The sequence below is a fragment of the Ambystoma mexicanum genome, chromosome 1p (assembly GCF_040938575.1).
Source record: "Ambystoma mexicanum isolate Mex_15411 chromosome 1p, UKY_AmexF1_1, whole genome shotgun sequence".
Classification (NCBI taxonomy): Eukaryota; Metazoa; Chordata; class Amphibia; order Caudata; family Ambystomatidae; genus Ambystoma; species Ambystoma mexicanum.
Genome location: NC_090921.1, coordinates 1051966148 through 1051986613, shown reverse-complemented (window position 1 = coordinate 1051986613; position 20466 = coordinate 1051966148). Strand labels below are relative to the sequence as shown.

At 48.4% G+C, this 20466-nt stretch overlaps 1 protein-coding gene across 2 annotated transcripts in view; it reads right to left on the bottom strand.

The window, feature by feature from the left end:
- Positions 1–20466, bottom strand: part of LOC138447928 (FH1/FH2 domain-containing protein 1-like) — a 546688-nt gene that overhangs the window by 350112 nt on the left and 176110 nt on the right. For both annotated transcript variants that reach the window (XM_069604454.1, XM_069604457.1), the window contains exon 2: positions 17659–17765. In XM_069604454.1, the coding sequence (XP_069460555.1) occupies positions 17659–17765 (107 nt within the window). The remainder of the gene's footprint in view (positions 1–17658; positions 17766–20466) is intronic.

The window sequence follows — 20466 nt, the reverse complement described above, 5'->3', positions numbered from 1 at the left end:
AAAAGGAGAACTGATGATCACATGGCTCAGCGTGATCAATCGGGTACAGTCAGGTGCAATGCTTACCGCACACATTGGCCCTGTAAAGGGGTAGGCAAAGCTCTGGGCAAGGGCTTCTGGGAAGTAAAGTCTTTGAAATGAAAGGCATTTTAAATACTAAAAGCTTTAAAATGGATGTGTGCAAGCCCTGCTCTTCTCCACACTATGCGCCCTAGCTGTATGGTTTGTTGAGTTGACTGCGTGCCTGCTCTTGTGTTACCTTGTGCAGGGTTTTCTGGGGAATTCCCTCGGTCCCGGACACTGCTATTTTTGGCAAGTCTCTCCTGCCAATGGGTCTGATTTTGTTTAGTTTGCCAGACAATGTGCAACCTTTGTGTCCCCCTTTTACTCCAACTGGATGACATGTTAGGATGTACATCTCACTTCTAAGAGCAGACCTTCTGTAGCTGCCACCAGCCTGTCATGGCACACATTTTGGGTAGAACGTGAGCCTCTCGTTGCAATCCGGGAGTATTTTCAGATAATATCTTTATTTTTGGCAGAAGTAACTATGGCAACCTACAACAAATAGCAACGCAGCTCTGAGAACCCGATGCCTCCTGCGAGGCATCCCATGTGGGGAAAAGTATGGATGGATTAGGAGATGGCTTCAGAATTGTAGCTCTCTAAATGCAGCCATACATCAGGATATTTTGCTTACAGGTTTAAAGCACTTCCTAAGAAAGCAGGGAGCTGAAAGGTAGTCACCCCTCGTCTATGGTGTGCGGGTGTGTACACAGGATCTCAAACTCTTTGGAAGTGAAATGCATTTTACATGCCGCAACATCAAAACCTGTGTCCTGTCGGATTCCTTAGGTTTGGGGCGTTCGGTCTTTGCAACTTTGCAAAGCTGAAAAACCAACTACGCTATTTCAAGACCCACACCACTCATAAGGGGCCACAAGTGGCATGCTAACTATATAATTTGCTTGAGCCCCCACCCCTCCTCACACAACAATGACAAGAGTATTGCAGCACCCACTGTAACATAAAGGCCATTTCCGTCCAGTAGTGCCCGCAAAAGGGACGTTCTCCCCACAGGCTGTGTCGGGACACGGTCCAATCCCACTCATATGTGGATGTATCCAGTGACAGGGGGCAGGCATCTCTCAACACCCCCACAGGGGCGCGGGCCCATGGAGGTCATCTGGGAGTCAGCCACCTGGAACCCTACACATGCTTTCACCAAGCAGCACTGCCTGGGCGCCATCTCCAAGGATCGCTGCCAGTTAGGACAGACCGTCCTGGAAACTTGCTGGGTTCATCCATCATCTCGCCGCTGCCCGCCTCCCGGTCCTGCTGTCTAGTCTCCCCCTCGCTCTAGAAACATGGGGGAGGGGAGATGATCCAAGAGGGATAACGGACACCTTGGAAAAATCTCTTCCATCAATGTCCATACCACCCAAGGAGCGGGGGGGGAGTGTGGGGGGACAGAATGATACATTAGATCCTGGGAGAAGATAGAATGGACATTGTTTATTCAAGGCTGCAAAGGGTGTGCCAAACACTGCTGCATCCTGGAGAGAAAGCACAGATATTTTAAGATTTGGCCGTTTTAAATTAGGGAGCTCCTGACCTAGGATGCGTCTCTGGACTGATTCACGTCCATTACAACATCTACATACCAGAAATAATGCTCTTCTCTAAGGTATTGTAAATATAATGTCTGGAATGAAGAGAAAGAGAAAGGGGGAGAGAGAGAGAGAGAGAGAAAAAAAAGACGGTGAGATGTAGAGACCGGAAGATACCGGGTGAGAAGTAGAGAGCGAAGGAGAGAGATAGACAGTGAGAGACATTGTGCGTGTGCGTGCCCGCATGAGTCTGCTTGTGCGTCTGTGCGAGTATAATCGTAGTAGGGGGAGGGTGGTGTCATATTTGTAACATTGTGAGTGGGTTTGCAACATGCACCAGTGGATTGGCAAGGAACGCTGCTGCCCACTGTCCCGCTTAGACCATGTCCTCACAGGAGGCTGCTTCTGATTAAATGTATTCCTCTTCTTTCATGTGTGGCTCTTCACTGCGGATCCCAGTGACCAATCCCAGACAGACCGCACCCCACAGAGTTTCCGTTACCATGGAGAGATAATGCTCTGATGCCATTTCTGTCAGCTTCCCAATTGGGTCTTTTTCTCTGAACAGCAGATTGACATGGCCTCTAGCTTGTAAAGGCAAATCGGACAGATGTCGCAAACTAAACTTGATGTGCCAATAGTTGGTGGTCTCCGTCACCAGCACCTGCGGCCCACTTTTAGTCCCGGCACCGCAGGTGAGTAAATCCTTGCCCGACCACCTTAGCCTTGTGTCTTGGGCCTTTTTGTATGTTTTTAGCCCCCCCCAGTCCCTTCATGCACTGTGTTGCCTTTACTTCCTTCCCCCTTCCAGCTCCTGCCTCCCCATAAACCCCCCTCCCCTGATAGGCTAATTTCTTTCCTCCTCGGCAGCCTGGTCTCCGGTACCAGCACCTGCAGGCCACTTTAGGTCCCGGCGCCGCAGGGGAGTAAATCCTTGCCCTGACCCCCTTATCCTTGTGTCTTGGCCCTTTTTGTATGTTTTTAGCTCCCAGCCCCTTTGTGCACTGTGTTGCCTTCACTTCCTTCCCCCTCCCAGCTCCCGCCTCCCTGCCCACCCCTCTGCTGATAGGCTAGATCACCAGTCTTAATTAACCTTCCCCAGGGCAGCCCCCTGCCCGGCAGCCACTTCGGCTAAGTGCCCCAAGGCAAAGGGCAGCTCCAACAGGGGCGTCTCCAGAAAGTGTCAGCAGGTGTCCGCAGGGGAAGCCAGTGAAGCCAGCGACCAACCATCAACCAGAAACAACCACTACAGTAAGTGTGGCATGGGTGTGGAGTAGAGCAATTGCTCTGCTTCAAAAACCCCTGCCACTCCACTTTTCCTACCTCTCAACTGTGAATATTAGCATGCGTCTCACCTAGATGTAATCATGAACACTAGCCTGCGTCGCATCTAGATAGGATCATCAATGTTAGCATAGCACACTTAGACAGAATTTGTCCATCATTTAGTTAGAATTGTGAACACTAGCCTGCGGCAGACCCAGACAGGTTTGTGAATGTTAGCAATGCCGCACTTGGCTAGAGTGGTGAACATTAGCCTGCATCACATCTAGATAAGAAATGTGAATTTAGCATGTCCCAGCATGTCCCACACTTAGATAGAATTGTAAATGTTAGCATATGCCACACTTTGATGGAATTGTGAATGGTAACATGTACCACACTTCGATGAATTCGTGAACATTACCTTGGGTCGCATCTAGATAGAAATGTGATTGTTAGCATGTCCCACGCCTAGATGGAATTGTGAATGGTAACATGTCCCACACTTAGATAGAACTGTGAAAGATAGCATAACCCACATTTAGATGGAATTGCGAATGGTAGCATATTCCAAACTTAGATAGAATTGTAAATGTTACCATATGCCACACTTAGATGGAATTGTGAATAGTAGCATTTACCTCACTTTGATGCAATCGTGAACATTAGTCTGAGTCGCATCTAGATAGAATGCAATTGTCAGCTTGTCCCCACACTTTGATGGAATTGTGAATGGTAGCAAATGCCACACTTAGATGAATTTGTGAACATTACCTTGGGTCGCGCATCTAGGTAGAAATGTGAATTTAGCATGTCCCACACCTAGTTGGAATTGTGAATGTCAGCATGTGCCACAATTAGATGAAATCATGAGCATTGGCCTGAGTCGTATCTGGATATAAATATGAATGTTAGAATGTCCTAGCATGCCCCACACCTGGACAGAATTATGAATGTCGGCATCTCCCATACTTGGATAGAATTGTGAATGGCAACACGTGCCACACTTGGTCGAAATTGTGAACATTGGCCTGAGTCTCATCTAGACAGTACGGCAAATGTCAGCACGTCCCACACTTGGATGGACTTGTGGATGGAAGCGTGTGCCTCACTTGGATGAAAACACGAAAATTAGCCTGAGTCGCATCTGGATTTGAAATGCAAATAGTAGCATGTGCCACACTTGGGTGGAGTTGTGAACCTTGGCATGAATCGCATCTAGATAGAAATGCGGATGTAAATGTTAGCATGCCCCAAACGTGTGTCACTATGTACCCTGCTTTCCTGTTCCCCATGCTGTTGCTTTATATCCATATGCCCCCCCTCCTGTCGCTATAATCCCACCCACTGTCGCTGTGTGTCCGTGTGTCACTGTGTTCCCTGCTATCCTTTTCTCGTGCCTGGTCTCGGGTGCTTTAAAGGTAATCATATCACATCACTACTCTCTACTATACACCATCACACAACTAGAAAACAGCTATACTCCTGACAAATTCGGCATAGCTGTTCACATACGAATACTACCCTTTGATCACCCCATCACCCTAATAAAACGAAGCTAGCCAATGACATTCCGCCCAGTTGCTCACATAAGCGTTCCTCAGGCCTAACTCAGCCAGAGCCCAGTCTGGGTGTCCACCCACCAGACTGCAGACATCCAACTGATATCTTCAGCACCACACCTAACGCTAGGATGCAGCACCATCCAGCAATTACATCAGCTGCACACATATCCGGTGCACCCACGCACCCTACGACACTATCTCCCTCTACTGACCAGGGCTGCGGTTCCCGAGGGCGTTCAACCTACCAGCGCTTTGAGATCATACCAATGATATATAGAGTGCTATATGAATGCCAAGTAACATAACACTCCACAGCGAATGGGTGAAGTGGGCAGAATGGATGGAATGAAAGAAAAGGATTGAGTGGATGAAATGGATGGAATTAATGGAGTACTTAGTTAGAACTATGAACATTAGCCTGCGCCAGACCCTGACAGGATTGTGAACATTAGCCTGAGTCGCTTCTGGGTGGAAATGCAAATGTTGGCATGTCCCACACTTGGGTGGAGCTGTAAACATTAGCCTGAATTGCATCTGGATAGAAATATGAATGTAAATGTTAACACGTGTATCACTGTGTACCCTGCCTTCCTGTTGCTATATATCCGTATGCCCCCACCCTGTCACTGTAAGCCCAGCCCCTGTCTCTGTGTACATGTGTTGCTATGTTCCCTGCCATCCTGCTCACGTGCCTGGTCTCGGGCGCTTTTAAGATAACCATCATATCACATCACTACGCTTACTCTCTACTATACACCATCATTCAACTAGAACACAGCTATACCCCTGATTAATTCGGCCTCGGTGTTCACATACGAATACGACCCCATGAACACCTCATCACCCTAATAGAACGCAGCCGGCCGAGCACATTCGGCCTAGTTGCTCACATATGCGTCCTTTCAGGCCTAACGCAGCTAGAGCCCAGTCTGGGTGTCCACCCACCAGACTGCACACATCCAACTGATATCTCCAGCACCACACCCAACGCTAGGATGCAGCTACGACCCGGCAATGTCATCAGCTGCACACATCTGGTGCATCCATGTACCCTACGACTCTATCTCTCTCTACTGACCAGAACTACAGTTCCCGAGGGCGTTCAACCTACCAGCGCTTTTGAGGTCATACCAATGATTTATAGAGCGCTATATAAATGCCAAGTAACATAGCATACACCGACTGTGTTGCTTAGGGTTATGTGTGGAATGGAATCCAAGGAAGCATGTGATTTGCACACATTTGTCTCACTGAACTGTCTGAATTAGAGCAGCCCAGTTGTATTCATTTTAAATATCATCCTTGAAGATCCCCTCCCTGCTGCAAGCCAGTGTTCCGCTGCACGCTCTGAAACACTCAAGCAAATGAACAGGCACATGGTTACATCCCACTGCACGACGCAGCGCTCAGAGTCCCGCCATGGGAAGCGATCAGCTGCGTTTCTGTGATCATGGTAGCTCTATGCACCTGCCAGAACATGAAGGTCCAGGCAGCAGAGAGACAGGTAAATCTCTACGCAGTCACATTGGGTCTTGTTTCAGGTCAATCCGCATCATCTCGTCATAGGGAGTCCGATAACCGATTCCATTTGCCTTGCCCTATGAGCCTTCAGCACGTATTTAAAAGTTGTGCCGGGTGCCCCCCAGGAAAGCGAGGTGGTAGGGGCAGGCGACAACAGGTAGTCCCTGCCCCTGTCACCTCACATCAAGGGTCCCCCCCTCCCATCGCGACGGATGTGGAGCGGTGTGCCTTTGATGATAAAAAGTGGGGCTGCCTTGCCCTCGGGCAAAAATATGCCTATATCCAGGGAGGGAAAGGTAGCCCCTCTCACTCATTGCCTCTCCCACTGAGAGGCTCCAGCAGGATCACAGACTTGTTTTTTGAGAAAAATACCTCCCGCCCACCCTGCAAACAGCTTCTAGGAATCCTCCAAACAGGTACCAGGTAGAATCCGCAAAGACAGCAAGAGCGAAACAATTTTTAATAATTTGAAACACAAAGTAGTAGAAGAAAGGCTAAAACGCCTGCAGAAATCAAACACACGCCACAGGGGGTTCTGTGAAAACACAAGTGGATCAGGAGCCGGGTAAAATCCTAGTAAGGTTCCAGAACCCACCCCCGTTTATAAGCAAGCCAACAAAGTGCTCAAAGAGGGTCAAAACACACATGGATCAGGAGCAGTGAAATATCCTAGTAAGGCTCCAAGAACCCACCCCAGCTGGAATATAAGTGAAGAAAAGAATAGAGGGGGTCTCATAACACAAGTGGATCAGCACCCCGTTCATAAGCAATCCAACAAGAAGGCTCTAGGGGGCCAAAACGCAAGGGGATCATGAGCAGGGTAAGTACCTAGTAAGGCTCTAAAGAACCCACCCCATCGAAAAAATACTTCAATAAAAGCGCTTTAGGGGGTCTCATAACCAAGTGGATCAAGAGCTGGGTAAAATCCTAGTATGGCTCTAGAACCCACCCCTGTCGAAAAAATTGTGTAACAAAAGCACTTAAGGGGGTATCATAACCAAGTGGATCGGGAGCTGGGAAATATCCTAGCAAGTCTCTAAGAACCCGCCCCTGCTGGAATAAAAGTAAACAAAAGCACAGAGGGGTCTCATAACATAAGTGGATCAGGAGCAGGGTAAGACCCTAGTAAGGCTCCTAGAAAGACTCTCCTCTTTTCCTCTTCCTTCCCTTCTTCCTTCCTCCGCTAATCCGACAGTTGCTGTGATTGGTGTCTTGGACCCTTATACATCCTCTGGGCCTCTGACCATTCACACATAATCTCCTCAACATCTGTCTTCCTCAGCACTTACCTCGGCACACCCTCCGCACTGGAGATTCGCACTTTCTAACCAATGCGGCTCCTGGCTGCATAGCACTCATTATACCTTGCACTTAATCTGTGGCTCACCTCGAGCACAGACACCACAGCATCTACCCCACTGCCCTCTTCCTTCCTGCACTTGCACGTTCTGAACATTCACAAGGCATAGTAGGTTCGGCCCTCCCTTCCCACTCTGTATTTGTTTGTATTTTATTGTACTAATATGCCATGTTCTCTCCCTGCTGCCCTGTGGGCGCTTTGAAACTGAATTTATTTCCTGTATAAGTGCCAAACAAGCAAACAAATAAATTATGTTCCCGTTGCCCCGCGCCCTTTTCTGCCCACTCCCCACCCCCATACTCCACTTTTCCCCACAAAAATCAAACCCCATACTTCCTTTCCTTCACTCGACTGTGAAACACTGCATTTTACAACAGCTCTAGCAAGACTGAATAAAATACTGTGCAAGAAAATAATGGCCACAATTAGTGTGTCATTGTACCCCACAGCATGCAGCAGCTTTATGCACCCTTCCCTTCGTACCTCTTAAGGGACATGCCCATGTCTACAGCCACACACACCCCTCCCATTACCTGAAAACCTTGCTGCACCTACAGCAATTCATATGCAGATCACCGCCAAGCTGGGCTTTTTGGCTGCTTGGGAATGCGTTTTATGTTGTAAGCAGTCTATTGAAATAAACACCAATCTAGGCATACAAGATAGCACAGTGACATGTTCCACTGGCTGGTTATCGGCAAGGCTCAGGTTCGAATACCCAGTAGTGCAAAAGTTAAAATAAAATGAAAAGTTGCCGTCGTGGAACGGTAATTCAGGTTACAGAAAGTAAGGGAACGATCATGGATATGATCATGGATTGCCCCGGGAACGTCGTACCCTTTAGTCCCACCCACCTTGACCTCTATGGTGGGGGGTTGAAGGGGGAGAGGGGAGGTGATGGAACGGGATGTAGATGCTCATGCATGGCGGTCCTTTGACAGCGATTTTGCACTTACGTGTAGGAACTCCCCATGGCGCAACAGTCCTGGAAAGTAGCAGATTCGACTGTTGCAAAGAAACAGCCACTTTAACAAGGAAGGCACAGCCACGAGCCACAAAAGAGCGGGTCTGACATTCAGCACTGCTGGCAAGCCTGGAAGACATGCAGTGCGAAAGGGGTCTGTAGACTTAACTATATGGAGTTCTGCACTACCTGCAATGATATATGTAAGCATGGGACTGTAATCACCAGTGTAAAGATTTATTTGCCCCGTGAGGGTCTCTTCGTTCTCCCTTGTTCATGGAGGCATGTTACTCAGTGTGAGTGGGCTATTCCACTTATAAAAGTACACATTATGCTGGTTTGCTCAATAACGCACCAGGCTGACCCTTCTTTCTTATGCCGGTTGTTAAGATGGATTTCTGAACTCTGTCCTGGAGGGGCAGAGGTTCAGAAGGCCAGCCTAGTTTCTTGGAACAGGGTAACCTCTAGACAAGCCAGACCAATCAGGGTAGCGATGGCGGCGGTCAAGACTAGGTCTCAAGAGGGGGGAGGGTGACTGAAAGCCCGCAATGAGCACACAGAGCAAGGACGCTTACAAATCACTCCAAGCAGGTGTTATATTAAAAATATAGACACATATATTACAAGGCCTCTGTAACATTGACCATAGTCAAGAACCACGGTAAAACTCAAGTAAACCAACACATCACAATCAAATACAATATATATACAATTACCGAAGGGTCTAAAGAGTTAGAAGCACGAAATATGCAGACCACCTAGATGGGGAGGAAAACAGGCAGTGCAAGTAATCGTTAGACCCAGTGCGCCTTCAGAGGCCACCTAACTAGAAGGAAATCTGAGCCCTATGAAGAGTGGAGCCTTGTGCTCAAATGTACCTGCACACGCTGGTGCCAACGGGCCAAGGGGAGTCTCTTCAAGGAAATCAGGCAGTTCAGAGCAGTGAACAAAGGAGGACGAACAGATCTCCGCTAGTCAAGCGCGGCCTCCACTTGTGGGCAGAAGCAGAGCGCAAGTGCGAAAAAGGCGTGCTGTTTAACACAGCGAGGAAAAGCTACAGGCTACTGCAGGAGGGCGACCGGTTCCTAGCGTTGCTACTCACCGGTCCCCGATGCAGGCAGACCCAGGCTTCTCCGCGTCAGTTTCAGTGCTGGCAGGTTCAGATACGAGCAGGGGATGTCCCGGCGTCATGTAGATTCCGCGGCAGCAGAAGTTAGAGTTGAGGATGTCCCAAACGCAGTGAACCCGCACAGATTGTTACCACAGCAGGGCAACGCAGCGGCTGTGTGTATTTCATCCCAATGCACACTTCTCACTTCAGACCTGGGAATGCCAAGTGTACGAATCGTGTGAGAGTGCCAAGGACTCGGAATACAGCAGCAACCTGACAGCGGTGACAGAGCAAGGCTCCTGGGTAGGCTGGTCAGTCCACTGGATGGCCCAGGGACGCTTCCGAAGGCTTACGTGCAGGAGATGATGAAGATGCCGAGAATAGTTGTTCCCACTATTCCAAAGGGCCGAAGTACCAGTACAGGCCTTCTCGTTCGATCAGAGGCAGAATGGTCTCACAGGGCGACAGCAGTGCAGAGGAGCAGTCCTTCAGCGGGTCACCAGCGATTCCTCGGTTCAGCCTCTTAGTTGCAGAATACTTGGCTCCTGTATCCGTCGTTCGTGAGAACTCAGGAGATCGACATGTTAGTGGTGTTTCCAGCCTCCTCTTATCCAGAGTTCCCTTCGCGCCAAAACGGAGAGGACCCAATGGGAGATCTGCTCAAAAAACACTCACACCATACGTGGACCTATCACGGACCACGGTGGTCCCAGGCATTCAAGACACAACATGAGAGAAAGAACTACAGAAAACAACGTTTCCCGGTACTGACTGTCTTAAGGGCACGTCAGTTTCCCCATAAGAATGGAGCGAAAGCCCAGAGGAGTGCGGCGGAAGGCTGCGCTTCTCAGGCAAAGTCTAGATCAGGGTGACAACAAAGTTTAGGAGTTGCCACATGGAAGGAAAATTACCTACAATTAAGAAATCTTTCCTAACACTCGCCCCTCCCAGACTATGGACAGGGGGAACTAATCCACCCCTGGATGCGTCTCTTGTTCAGGTCGGTTAAACATTCTGGACAACCCATCAGCATAGCTATGTTTGACACCTATCCTATGCTCAATAGTGAAGTCAAAGCCTTGTAGACTTATGGACCACCTAAGCAACTTTGGATTCTCTCCCTTCATGTTCATCAGCCACGTTAAGGGCTTATGGTCAGTTTACACAGTGAAGTGGGTCCCATAGAGGTAGGGCCTCAGCTTCCTAGGGCCCACACAACAGAGAAACATTCTTTCTCCATTGTGGACCATCTGAGCTCTCTGTCCTTAAACTGGCGACTAATGAAACCAATAGGGTGGTCCTTACCCTTCTCATCTACTTGCGATAGTACAGCTCCTATCCCATTGTCAGAGGCGTCTGTCTGCACAATAAAAGGTCTTCGATAATCAGGGGCCCAGAGGACAGGGGCCTGGCACAAGGAGTCTTAAGCCGTTGAAGGCCTTCTCACACTCGTCGGTCCAAGTTACCTTCTTGGGTTTCTTCGGAGCGGTGAGGGCAGTCAGAGGGGCAGCTATGGTGCCATAGTCTGCCATGAAGTTGGGGTAATACCCCTTGAGTCCTAAGAAGGCTCTCACTTGGGTCTGTGTAATGGGGGTAGGCCAGTCTTTTACTGCTTGTACTTTACTGGGTAGAGGCTATATCCTCCCTCCACCTACTTCATGTCCAAGGTAAACCACAGAGCCTTGTCTAATCTGGCATTTACCAGCCTTTATGGTCAAGTGTGGTTTCTGAAGAGCCTGTAGCACAATCCCGAGGTACTTCACATGGTCTTCCCAGGTGGCGCTGAAAACTGCTATATCATCCAGATATGCAAGACAGAATTCATCCAACCCATTCAACACATGATTCACAAGCCTCTGGAAAGTGGCAGGTGCATTCTTCAACCCGAACAGCATTACCCTGTATTGGTAAAGACCGTCTGGAGTGGAAAACGCTGTCTTCTCCTTGGCATGTTTTGCTAAGGCTATTTGCCAATAGCCCGCAGTGAGGTAAAACGTGCTGAGGTACATGGAGGCACCCAAGGTATCCACCAGCTCATCGGTTCGAGGCAAGGGGTGTGCATCTGTCTTGGTGACAGCATTCAGAGCCCTGTAATCCACGCAGAACAATTCAGAAGTGCCTGCTTTTGGAACCAAAACCACAGGGCTGGACGAAGGACTACTAGAGGGTTCAAACACCCCAAGATCTAACATTTTGTTGACCTCTGTCTTAATGTAAGAACGTACTTTGTCTGACATCCTGTATCCTCTACTTTTGGTAGGAACGCTGTCTCCTGTGTCTATGTTATGTTTGCACCAAGGTGTCAAACCAGGGGACTGCGAAAACAGGGGGGAAACATGCCTAAGCAAACTTTTCACCTCAGCCTGCTGATCAGAAGTCAGGTGAGGGGCCACTCGGACACCCTCAAAGGAGCTATCTGAAGGACCGCTTTGAAACAGGTCAGGGAGAGGTTCAGACTCCTCTTCCTCAACACCTGAAGCCAGTAGCAGTGCTGCGATTTCGACTCTTGGGACGAAAGCCTTCAGCCTATTTATGTGGAACACTTTTGGAGCCTGTCCAGGCCTTCCAAGGTCCACTAAATAGTTAACCTCATCCAGGGGCTCCACCACTGTGTAAGGGCCTGACCATTTGTCCTCTAAAGCTCTAGGCCTTATGGGATTCATGATGAGGACTTGCTGACCAGGTATAAAGTTGATGAGGGAAGCTTTCTGGTCGTACCAATGTTTCACCAGCGCTTGTCCTGCCTTAAACTTGTCACTAGCCAGACCCATCAGAAGTACCATCCGTTTTCTGAGCCCTAACACATAGTCGACTACGTTGGTAGTAATCGGGGGAGTGGGCATCTCCCATCCCTCCTTGACTATGGCTAAGGGTCCCCGCACAGGGTGACCAAACAGAAGTTCGAAGGGGCTGAAGCCAACACCCTCCTGTGGTACCTCTCGGTAGGCAAATCGTAAGCATGGTAAAAGAAGATCCCATTTTCTTCTCTGAGGTTCTTCCAGAGCCTCAATCATCCTCTTTAACATTCTGTTGAAACGTTCCACCAGACCATTGGTCTGGGGGTGATATGCAGAAGAGAACTTGTAGGTGACCCCACATTCTTTCCACATAGCCTGCATATACTTTGACATAAAGTTGCTGCCTCTGTCAGACACAACTTCTTTAGGGAAGCCAACCCTAGTAAAGATGCCAAGTAACGCTTTTGCAACTGACTTGGCAGTTACAGTTTTCAATGGGATGGCCTCAGGATATCTGGTAGCATAGTCGACCAGCACCAGGATAAACCTATTGCCTGAGGATGTTTGCGGGCCGAGGGGACCAACGATGTTGATCCCTACCCTTTCGAATGGTATTCCCACAACTGGGAGTGGTACCAATGGATCTTGGATTGTTGAGCCACTCTTACCAGATAACTGGCAGGAGGCACAACTCCTGCAGTGACTTTCTACTTGCACCCCCATCTTGGGCCAGTAGAAGTGCATGGATAACCTTTGCTTGGTCCTCTTAATACCAAGGTGACCAGCAAGGGGCACTTCATGCGCCAGCTGCAGGAGGAAGGGTCTTACAGCAAGGGGAACCACCAACCTCCTATGGTCTCCTTCTGTAGACTCTGTGGGCTCACTATACAGGAGTCCACCTTCTCAATAAATCCGATGCTTCCCAGGAGGTTCACCCTCAAGCTGGGAGCAGGCCTGTCTCCTTAGGCCTTCCAGAGATGGGCACTCACGTTGGCTTCTACTGAATTCTTCCCTGTCAGGACCACCTTCTACTAACAAGTCTTTTAGTTCAGGATGGTCATTGGGGTCAAATGCTTCCGGTATCGCCTCCTCCTCGTCAGGTCCGGGCGATTGACCAACTTCCTCCACCGCAGTGGTAGGTGAATTCGGGGGAATATTTTCTTTCCCTCGTTTTGGTTTCTTTACTCCTTTAGCCTTGGGTTTCCCCTCTGGCTGGGGCAGCGCATTGGTCTTGGCCAATGCTGCCTGTGTTTGAGACCGTGTGAAGGGTCTGTCAGCAGTGTCTCCTACAAGCCCTAAAGCTCTGAGATTGTTGCCCAACAAGACCTTTCCTGGGACGTTTCTCTGAATGCTCACTGGAATCCTGACTGCTGCACCATTTAAAGTAAGATTTACAGGTATTACTGGAAACATGCAAGGTGGGCCGTCAGCCAACTTAGTGGGCATCAGAGCAGCTCTGGCAACTTCCTCGGTGTCTACCAAGGTAGAATCCACTACAGTTCGACTGCACCCACTATCCCTAAGAGCTGGAGCATCTACTCCATTGATCAGCACACTGTCTTTAAAGTAGTGCTTGGTGTTATCTGGAATCCTAGCATAAGCCTCTGCGACTTTAGGCTCCCAGGAACCCACGGAAACTAAAACTACCTCAGCTTCTATCCCGCTGGGAAATGAGTCTGAGGAGAAGGTTGCTCCTGTAATCTCTTCTTCCTCGTAGGAGGAGAAGGCCAGATTAGCGGAGTGGAACCCCAAAGGTTTAACCTTACACCGGGGATCCCCCTTCACGTGGTCAGTTGCTCCACAAGCAAAACAAGATCCATTGGGTCTGTTTACATAGGCAGGCTTATTATAACCAGAGTTCTGTTTCGGAGGCTGACCTCCACTACCCTGTGAGTTCTCTTGTGTCTTAGCCTTATTTTTCTTTTTGTGGCCCTTTTGAGAAGATGATTTATCAGATTCTCCACCCTCCTGATCTTTGGACTTTTTCCCTTCCTCCTGCTTACCAGGAGGAGTTTTATCCTTATGGGACACTCGATGTGACACCCATAAATCTGTTGCAATGGCAAGTTTCTTTGGATCTATCTCCTTAGAATCCCCCAAATGCTGCTTAAGCTCCGGGGAAGAAGATGCAAAAATATGTTCCAGCAGGACAAGACTTATCATGCTTTCAAAGGTAGAAAATTATAACCTTCGACCCAGCCAGTCAAGTTTTTTAAGGATTCGGTTACATAAGATACCCAAGTACACCTTCTTTTTTCTTATACTCTCGGAATCGTTTTAAATATTGGGCAGGAGTCTTTCCAAACTTTAAAATGAGAGTTTGCTTCAACATTGCAAAATCTTCTTGCTCAGCCTTCGACATTTCCATAATGGCACTGCAGCCAGAATGGGGCAATCTGCTGAGTAACAAGGCAATTTTATCAGCATTGTCAACTTGTTGAACTTCACACGCATACTCAAACGTATTCAGTTAGTCCATAATGTCATTCTTTTCCCCATACACACTGAGCAAATCTTTTGGAAACCTTGGATGAGAGGAGGCCCCAGACCCATGTCCAGGACCCTTAGATCCATTTGCAACCTGAAGCTTGGCCAGCTCCAACTGGTGATCCCTGTCTTTCTGTTTTTCTGCCCGTTTGATTTTTAGCTTGACCCTATTGAACTCAAGCTCTTCCTGGAGTTTGGCCATATTGAACTCAAGTTCCTTCTGCCTAAACAGCAGCTCTTGCTTCTTGAATTCAAGCATGGCTTCCCCATCGACACTGGCAGAGGAAACATTAGACATCTCATCCTCCCTGTCCTCATGGTCGCGGTGGACCGGTGCAGCGGCAGAACTGTCGGTTCTACCAGTGAGAGCAGCCCCACCTCCTTCTACACTGTCCTCGGAAGCTATAGCGTCAAGCTTAGCTTCTTGCCACGCCACGATTCTTTGGATCATATCCAACTTGGTGCCTTGAGAGGAGACACCTCTCTCCGCACACATCTTTTTCAATGTTTCGGATTTAGAAGCATTTAAAGTTAACAAGGTATTTGTTTCCATACTGTTAGATAGGACTATGGCCTTTTAAAAGTTACAATACGACAATTCACTACGTGTCCTCGTAGGAATAACTTGAAATGCCTTCGCTCGTGCACAACACTGGATACCTTCAGTCGTATCCCACCGCTGTACACCAATTTGTTAAAATGGATTTCTGAACTCTGTCCTGGAGGGGCAGAGGTTCAGAAGGCCAGCCTAGTTTCTTGGAACAGGGTAACCTCTGGACAAGCCATACCAATCAGGGTAGCGATGGCGGCGGTCAAGACTAGGTCTCAAGAGGGGTGAGGGTGACTGAAAGCCCGCAATGAGCACACAAAGCAAGGACGCTTACAAATCACTCCAAGCAGGTGTTATATTAAAAATATAGACACATTTATTACAAGGCCTCTGTAACATTGACCATAGTAAAGAATCACGGTAAAACTCAAGTAAACCAACACATCACAATCAAATACAATATATATACAATTACCGAAGGGTCTAAAGAGTTAGAAGCATGAAATATGCAGATCACCTAGATGGGAAGGAAAACAGGCAGTGCAAGTAATCGTTAGACCCAGTTCGCCTTCAGAGGCCACCTAACTAGAAGGAAGTCTGAGCCCTACGAAGAGTGGAGCCTTGTGCTCAAAAGTACCTGCACACGCTGGTGCCAACGGGCCAAGGGGAGTCTCTTAAAGGAAATCAGGCAGTTCAGAGCAGTGAACAAAGGAGGACGAACAGATCTCCGCTACTCAAGCGCAGCCTCCACTTGTGGGCAGAAGCAGAGCGCAAGTGCGAAAAAGGCGTGCTTTTTAACACAGCGAGGAAAAGCTACAGGCTACTGCAGGAGGGCGACCGGTTCCTAGCGTTGCTACTCACCGGTCCCCGATGCAGGCAGACCCAGGCTTCGCCGCGTCAGTTTCAGTGCTGGCAGGTTCAGATACGAGCAGGGGATGTCTATGCGTCATGTAGATTCCGCGGCAGCAGAAGTTAGAGTTGAGGATGTCCCAAACGCAGTGAACCCGCACAGATTGTTACCACAGCAGGGCAACGCAGCGGCTGTGTGTATTTCATCCCAATGCACACTTCTCACTTCAGACCTGGGAATGCCAAGTGTACGAATCGTGTGAGAGTGCCAAGGACTCGGAATACAGCAGCAACCTGATGGCGGTGACAGAGCAAGGCACCCGGGTAGGCTGGTCAGTCCACTGGATGGCCCAGGGACGCTTCCGAAGGCTTACGTGCAGGAGATGATGAAGATGCCGAGAATAGTTGTTGCCACTATTCCAAAGGGTCGAAGTACCAGTACAGGCCTTCTCGTTCGATCACAAGCAGAATAGTCTCACAGGGCGACAGCAGTGCAGAGGAGCAGTCCTTCAGCAGGTCACCAGCGATTCCTCGGTTCAGCCTCTTAGTTGCAGAATACTTGGCTCCTGTATCCGTCGTTCGTGAGAACTCAGGAGATCGACATGGTAGTGGTGTTTCCAGCCTCCTCTTATCCAGAGTTCCCTTCGCGCCAAAACGGAGAGGACCCAATGGGAGATCTGCTCAAAAAACACTCACACCATACGTGGACCTATCACGGACCACGGTGGTCCCAGGCATTCAAGACACACTAGACTCTCTGGCACCCAGGATGTGTATTGGGACCAGACATCCCAGCCCACATCATGGAGGCGCACACAAGGCCTGTAGAAGCCTGCGAAAGCATCTGTGTTTCGCAGGAAAGTACATGCCCAAATAAGGAAGGCCCCAGGTTGACTCGACCTGGAGAAGGTGAAGGGGGCAAGACGCTCAGCGGGCAGGACAAAGAGCCTCATGGTCTGGCCATTTTGGGAGCCAGGCCACCATTTTGGGCTAAGTGCGAGAAACGCACTTAAACAGCCAAAAGGAGCTCAAAACACAAAGAAACGATCGCTGCCACCAGTCCCGTCCGTGATTCACTTGCACCATTCGTTAACAATCCAAAGAGAGCGTCTAGGGCCTGAAGAGTGACTAGAGACCCAAGAGAGCAGTAACTTAGCTTACAGTGCCCTCTTGTGTCATGTTGCACGAAAGCTGCAACATGAGAGAAAGAACTACGGAAAACAACGTTTCCCGGTACTGACTGTCTTAAGGGCATGTCAGTTTCCCCGTAAGAATGGAGCGAAAGCCCAGAGGTGTGGGGCAGAAGGCTGCGCTTCTCTGGCAAAGTCTAGATCAGGGTGAAAACAACAGCAAAAAGTTTAGGGGTTGGCACATGGAAGAAAAATTACCTACAATTAAGACATTTTTCCTAACACCGGTCAGAGTCTATCTGTTTCAGTACATTATGTTTGAAGCCCATTGGCTAATATCTTCATTAAAATATTTAGTTAAATAAATATAGCAATCATGTTCAACTACACCTGACCTTCCTATCATGAATTGACATTTCAGAGTCCAGAGTACACAACAAGGTGATCCATCCTTTTCTTAATCTACATGTAAATATCAAGGACCCAAACACTGGTTTTGAACGCCCTTACCCGAGTTCTTCGAAGAATCCCTCCAGCTCATCTCGCTGCTCCTCCAGGGAGATATCGATGTCCAGGTAGTTTCCATTGCTCGACAGCTGGAGCGTGCAGTCTTCCACCTGCAACCAGAGTGAGGCAGGGTTAAAGGCAGAGGCGGGGACCGAAAAAAAGATTTGATTAGCAAGAACTAAAAGGAGCTCCTGGGTACCCAGCATTAGCCAGTGACCTGGAGCTACCACTGGGGAACGAGGAGCTATTACATAGCTTTTGGAAATCTAAGTTCCACATAAGTAGCAAACACATAATTTTGTCCATTATGTATGACCGCCTATGCTTTAAACGTGGTATAGATGTGTCCTAATGTTTATTTATAGATTGTTCCAAATGCACAGAGTTAAATTCACATAGGTGTGTTTGCTCAACATCAGTTGGCCTGGGGAGCCAAATGTAGCTCCTGCTAGATGTTGGTATCAAGCTAAGAAGGCCCTTATAGCGTACAAGCAGGAGCTAATTAGCTCCCAGCTGCCCTCCATTTCGAACCCTGTGGATATGTACTGGGGCACATCAGTCAACTTTAGAGTGCCTTACAATGATCAAATATTTAATTGCCTGAACCATGATCTTCATTCAAGGAACTGTTAAGCCCCACCTTCCCAGCCCTGGCCCCCTGGTTTTATTACCACAGTGATCATCATGTCCAGATCCATTCCACGTCTTGACATGCATGCACCATGATATTTTCGAGGCATTGTGTCTGTGAGCGACAGAGTGTTCGGTGCATTGGGTGTGGTAAGCAAACCGGAAACAGTGTGTAAAGAGGAGGGAAGGCAGAATTGCTGCAGTGCTCCACTTTGTAAGAAATTAACTAATGTGTGGAGAGGCCATGTTTGGTGGACAAGGCCTAAGGATGATACCAGGGGGTAAGTGGCGTACCAAGTTTCTGGGCCCTTTGCAAGCTGTGTGGCAGGTACCAGGAGCCGTGCGGTGGATTGGATCCATAAAGGGCATGGGGTCAGGGGGGAAGTTGCGGTGGACCCATTCCCGGTGGAACATAAGAAGCGGTGTAGGGGATTAGTTTCATTCCAGCGAAACAATTGCTGTGCAAGGGACGAGGTCTATGACCAAGCTTTTTAGTAAATCGTGTCTATGGGGACTTCAGCAGCTGTGTTGGGGTTTCAGACTTTCGGTGACATCAGGATCTGAGCAGTTACGTTTGTGATGCAGGTGAACAGAGATAAAAAGGACAGAAGGAGGAGCCTTCTGGCTGCAGCAGCAAAAGCCTACAATTGAGCATTTCACTTGCGTACCAATAAGTAGGTGACTCTTACCAGCAGCACCATTGCACCTACATGTGGAATGGAGCACATCAATGGAAAGACTGACCCCTCAGAAGAGTCTTCATCGAGTCGTAAATTACACAACCGAGCTTTCAAGGAATGATCAAAGTGAGTGTGTTTTTAATGGGAGATCATACAATTAATTAGATCTGATTACAGTTAATACTAGGTCGATCTGTAAGTGTGGAGATGCGATATGGGTTTAGACCCACACACAGATTTACTCAGACTATGCTTGGTGGCAACCATATGGCACATCTTTTAATTGGAGGGGTACAAATGTTGCCTGCAAATATGCAGGAGCAACCGAGTGTATCTGCGCTAGCTGGAACCACGCAGTTGGGGCTGGAGACGTTCTCCTCCCTTACCCCCCCAGAACATTTTTTAAATAATGAGTTAAAAGAGTGCATTTTATAGTACTTTCAATCGGTTTTGTAGGGTAACTTGTGAACGTATCCAATAGATGCAAATCACCAACAGTGCTCAGGAGTATTTTACAACACATTTTCATGATGCCTTTTCCACAATAGATGGCAGTGTAAAACCATTTCTATGATAGCTGGACCAATAGATGCCAGCATTCCCATATCAGCACATACTCATATTTACTTTGTGCATAATGCCAGTAATTACGTTATAGGAAAACATGCCAATGCTGGCTCTGCCAATATATGTCAGTATCCCCAAGTAAGAATATACTCCCGGTAGGCTTAGCCAGTAAAAATGCCATGCCACAATCAAAAATATGGCAAGACTGCACCAATATAGCCATCTAAGAACATGCTGAGAGACATTTTAATACCCCCAAATTTCAAGCTACGCATAATATAATGGTTTCACCCATGATTCAGTCACAAATGCAATACCACGTCAGAAAATATATCCAATGGGTTTCACCAAAGTAGGCCAGTCTCGCCACATAATAATACTTGGGCTTGCTTTACTCTGGATGCCCATTAAAACATATCATGCCACATTAAGAAATATATCCTGATTGGCCCACCAACGTAGGCTAGTCTTGTCCCATAATAACATTTATGTTTGCTTTACCTTTGAGCTGCTGCAAAAATACCCCTCCCCAACCCACGCGCAATCAGAGGTCTGCTCTCCATCACAGACACACATTTGTTTCTCTAATTCACACAGACACCCATTCATCCATCCATCCATCCATTAATTCCCCACATTCAGACGGTTCCACTTAGCATATTTAGGGCTGCAGTTCCCAAGCCTGCATCCCTAATGGGATGTGCAAGACTGGGGAAGCGAAACGCCGCCGGCATGCCATGACCCCATGGGCAATACACGCTAGGGAGATTGGGAAGCCACATTTCCCTCCGACAGTGAAAGCCAGCCCAGAAGTGCTTAGGAGCACTATCGCGGAGCTGGCTTTGGCTCACCCATAATGGGCAACAGTGGCAGGTCAGTACCCCATGCAGTGGTCGAAGTGAGCGGGAGCGGTCGGCTGTGGTGCTCCTCTACT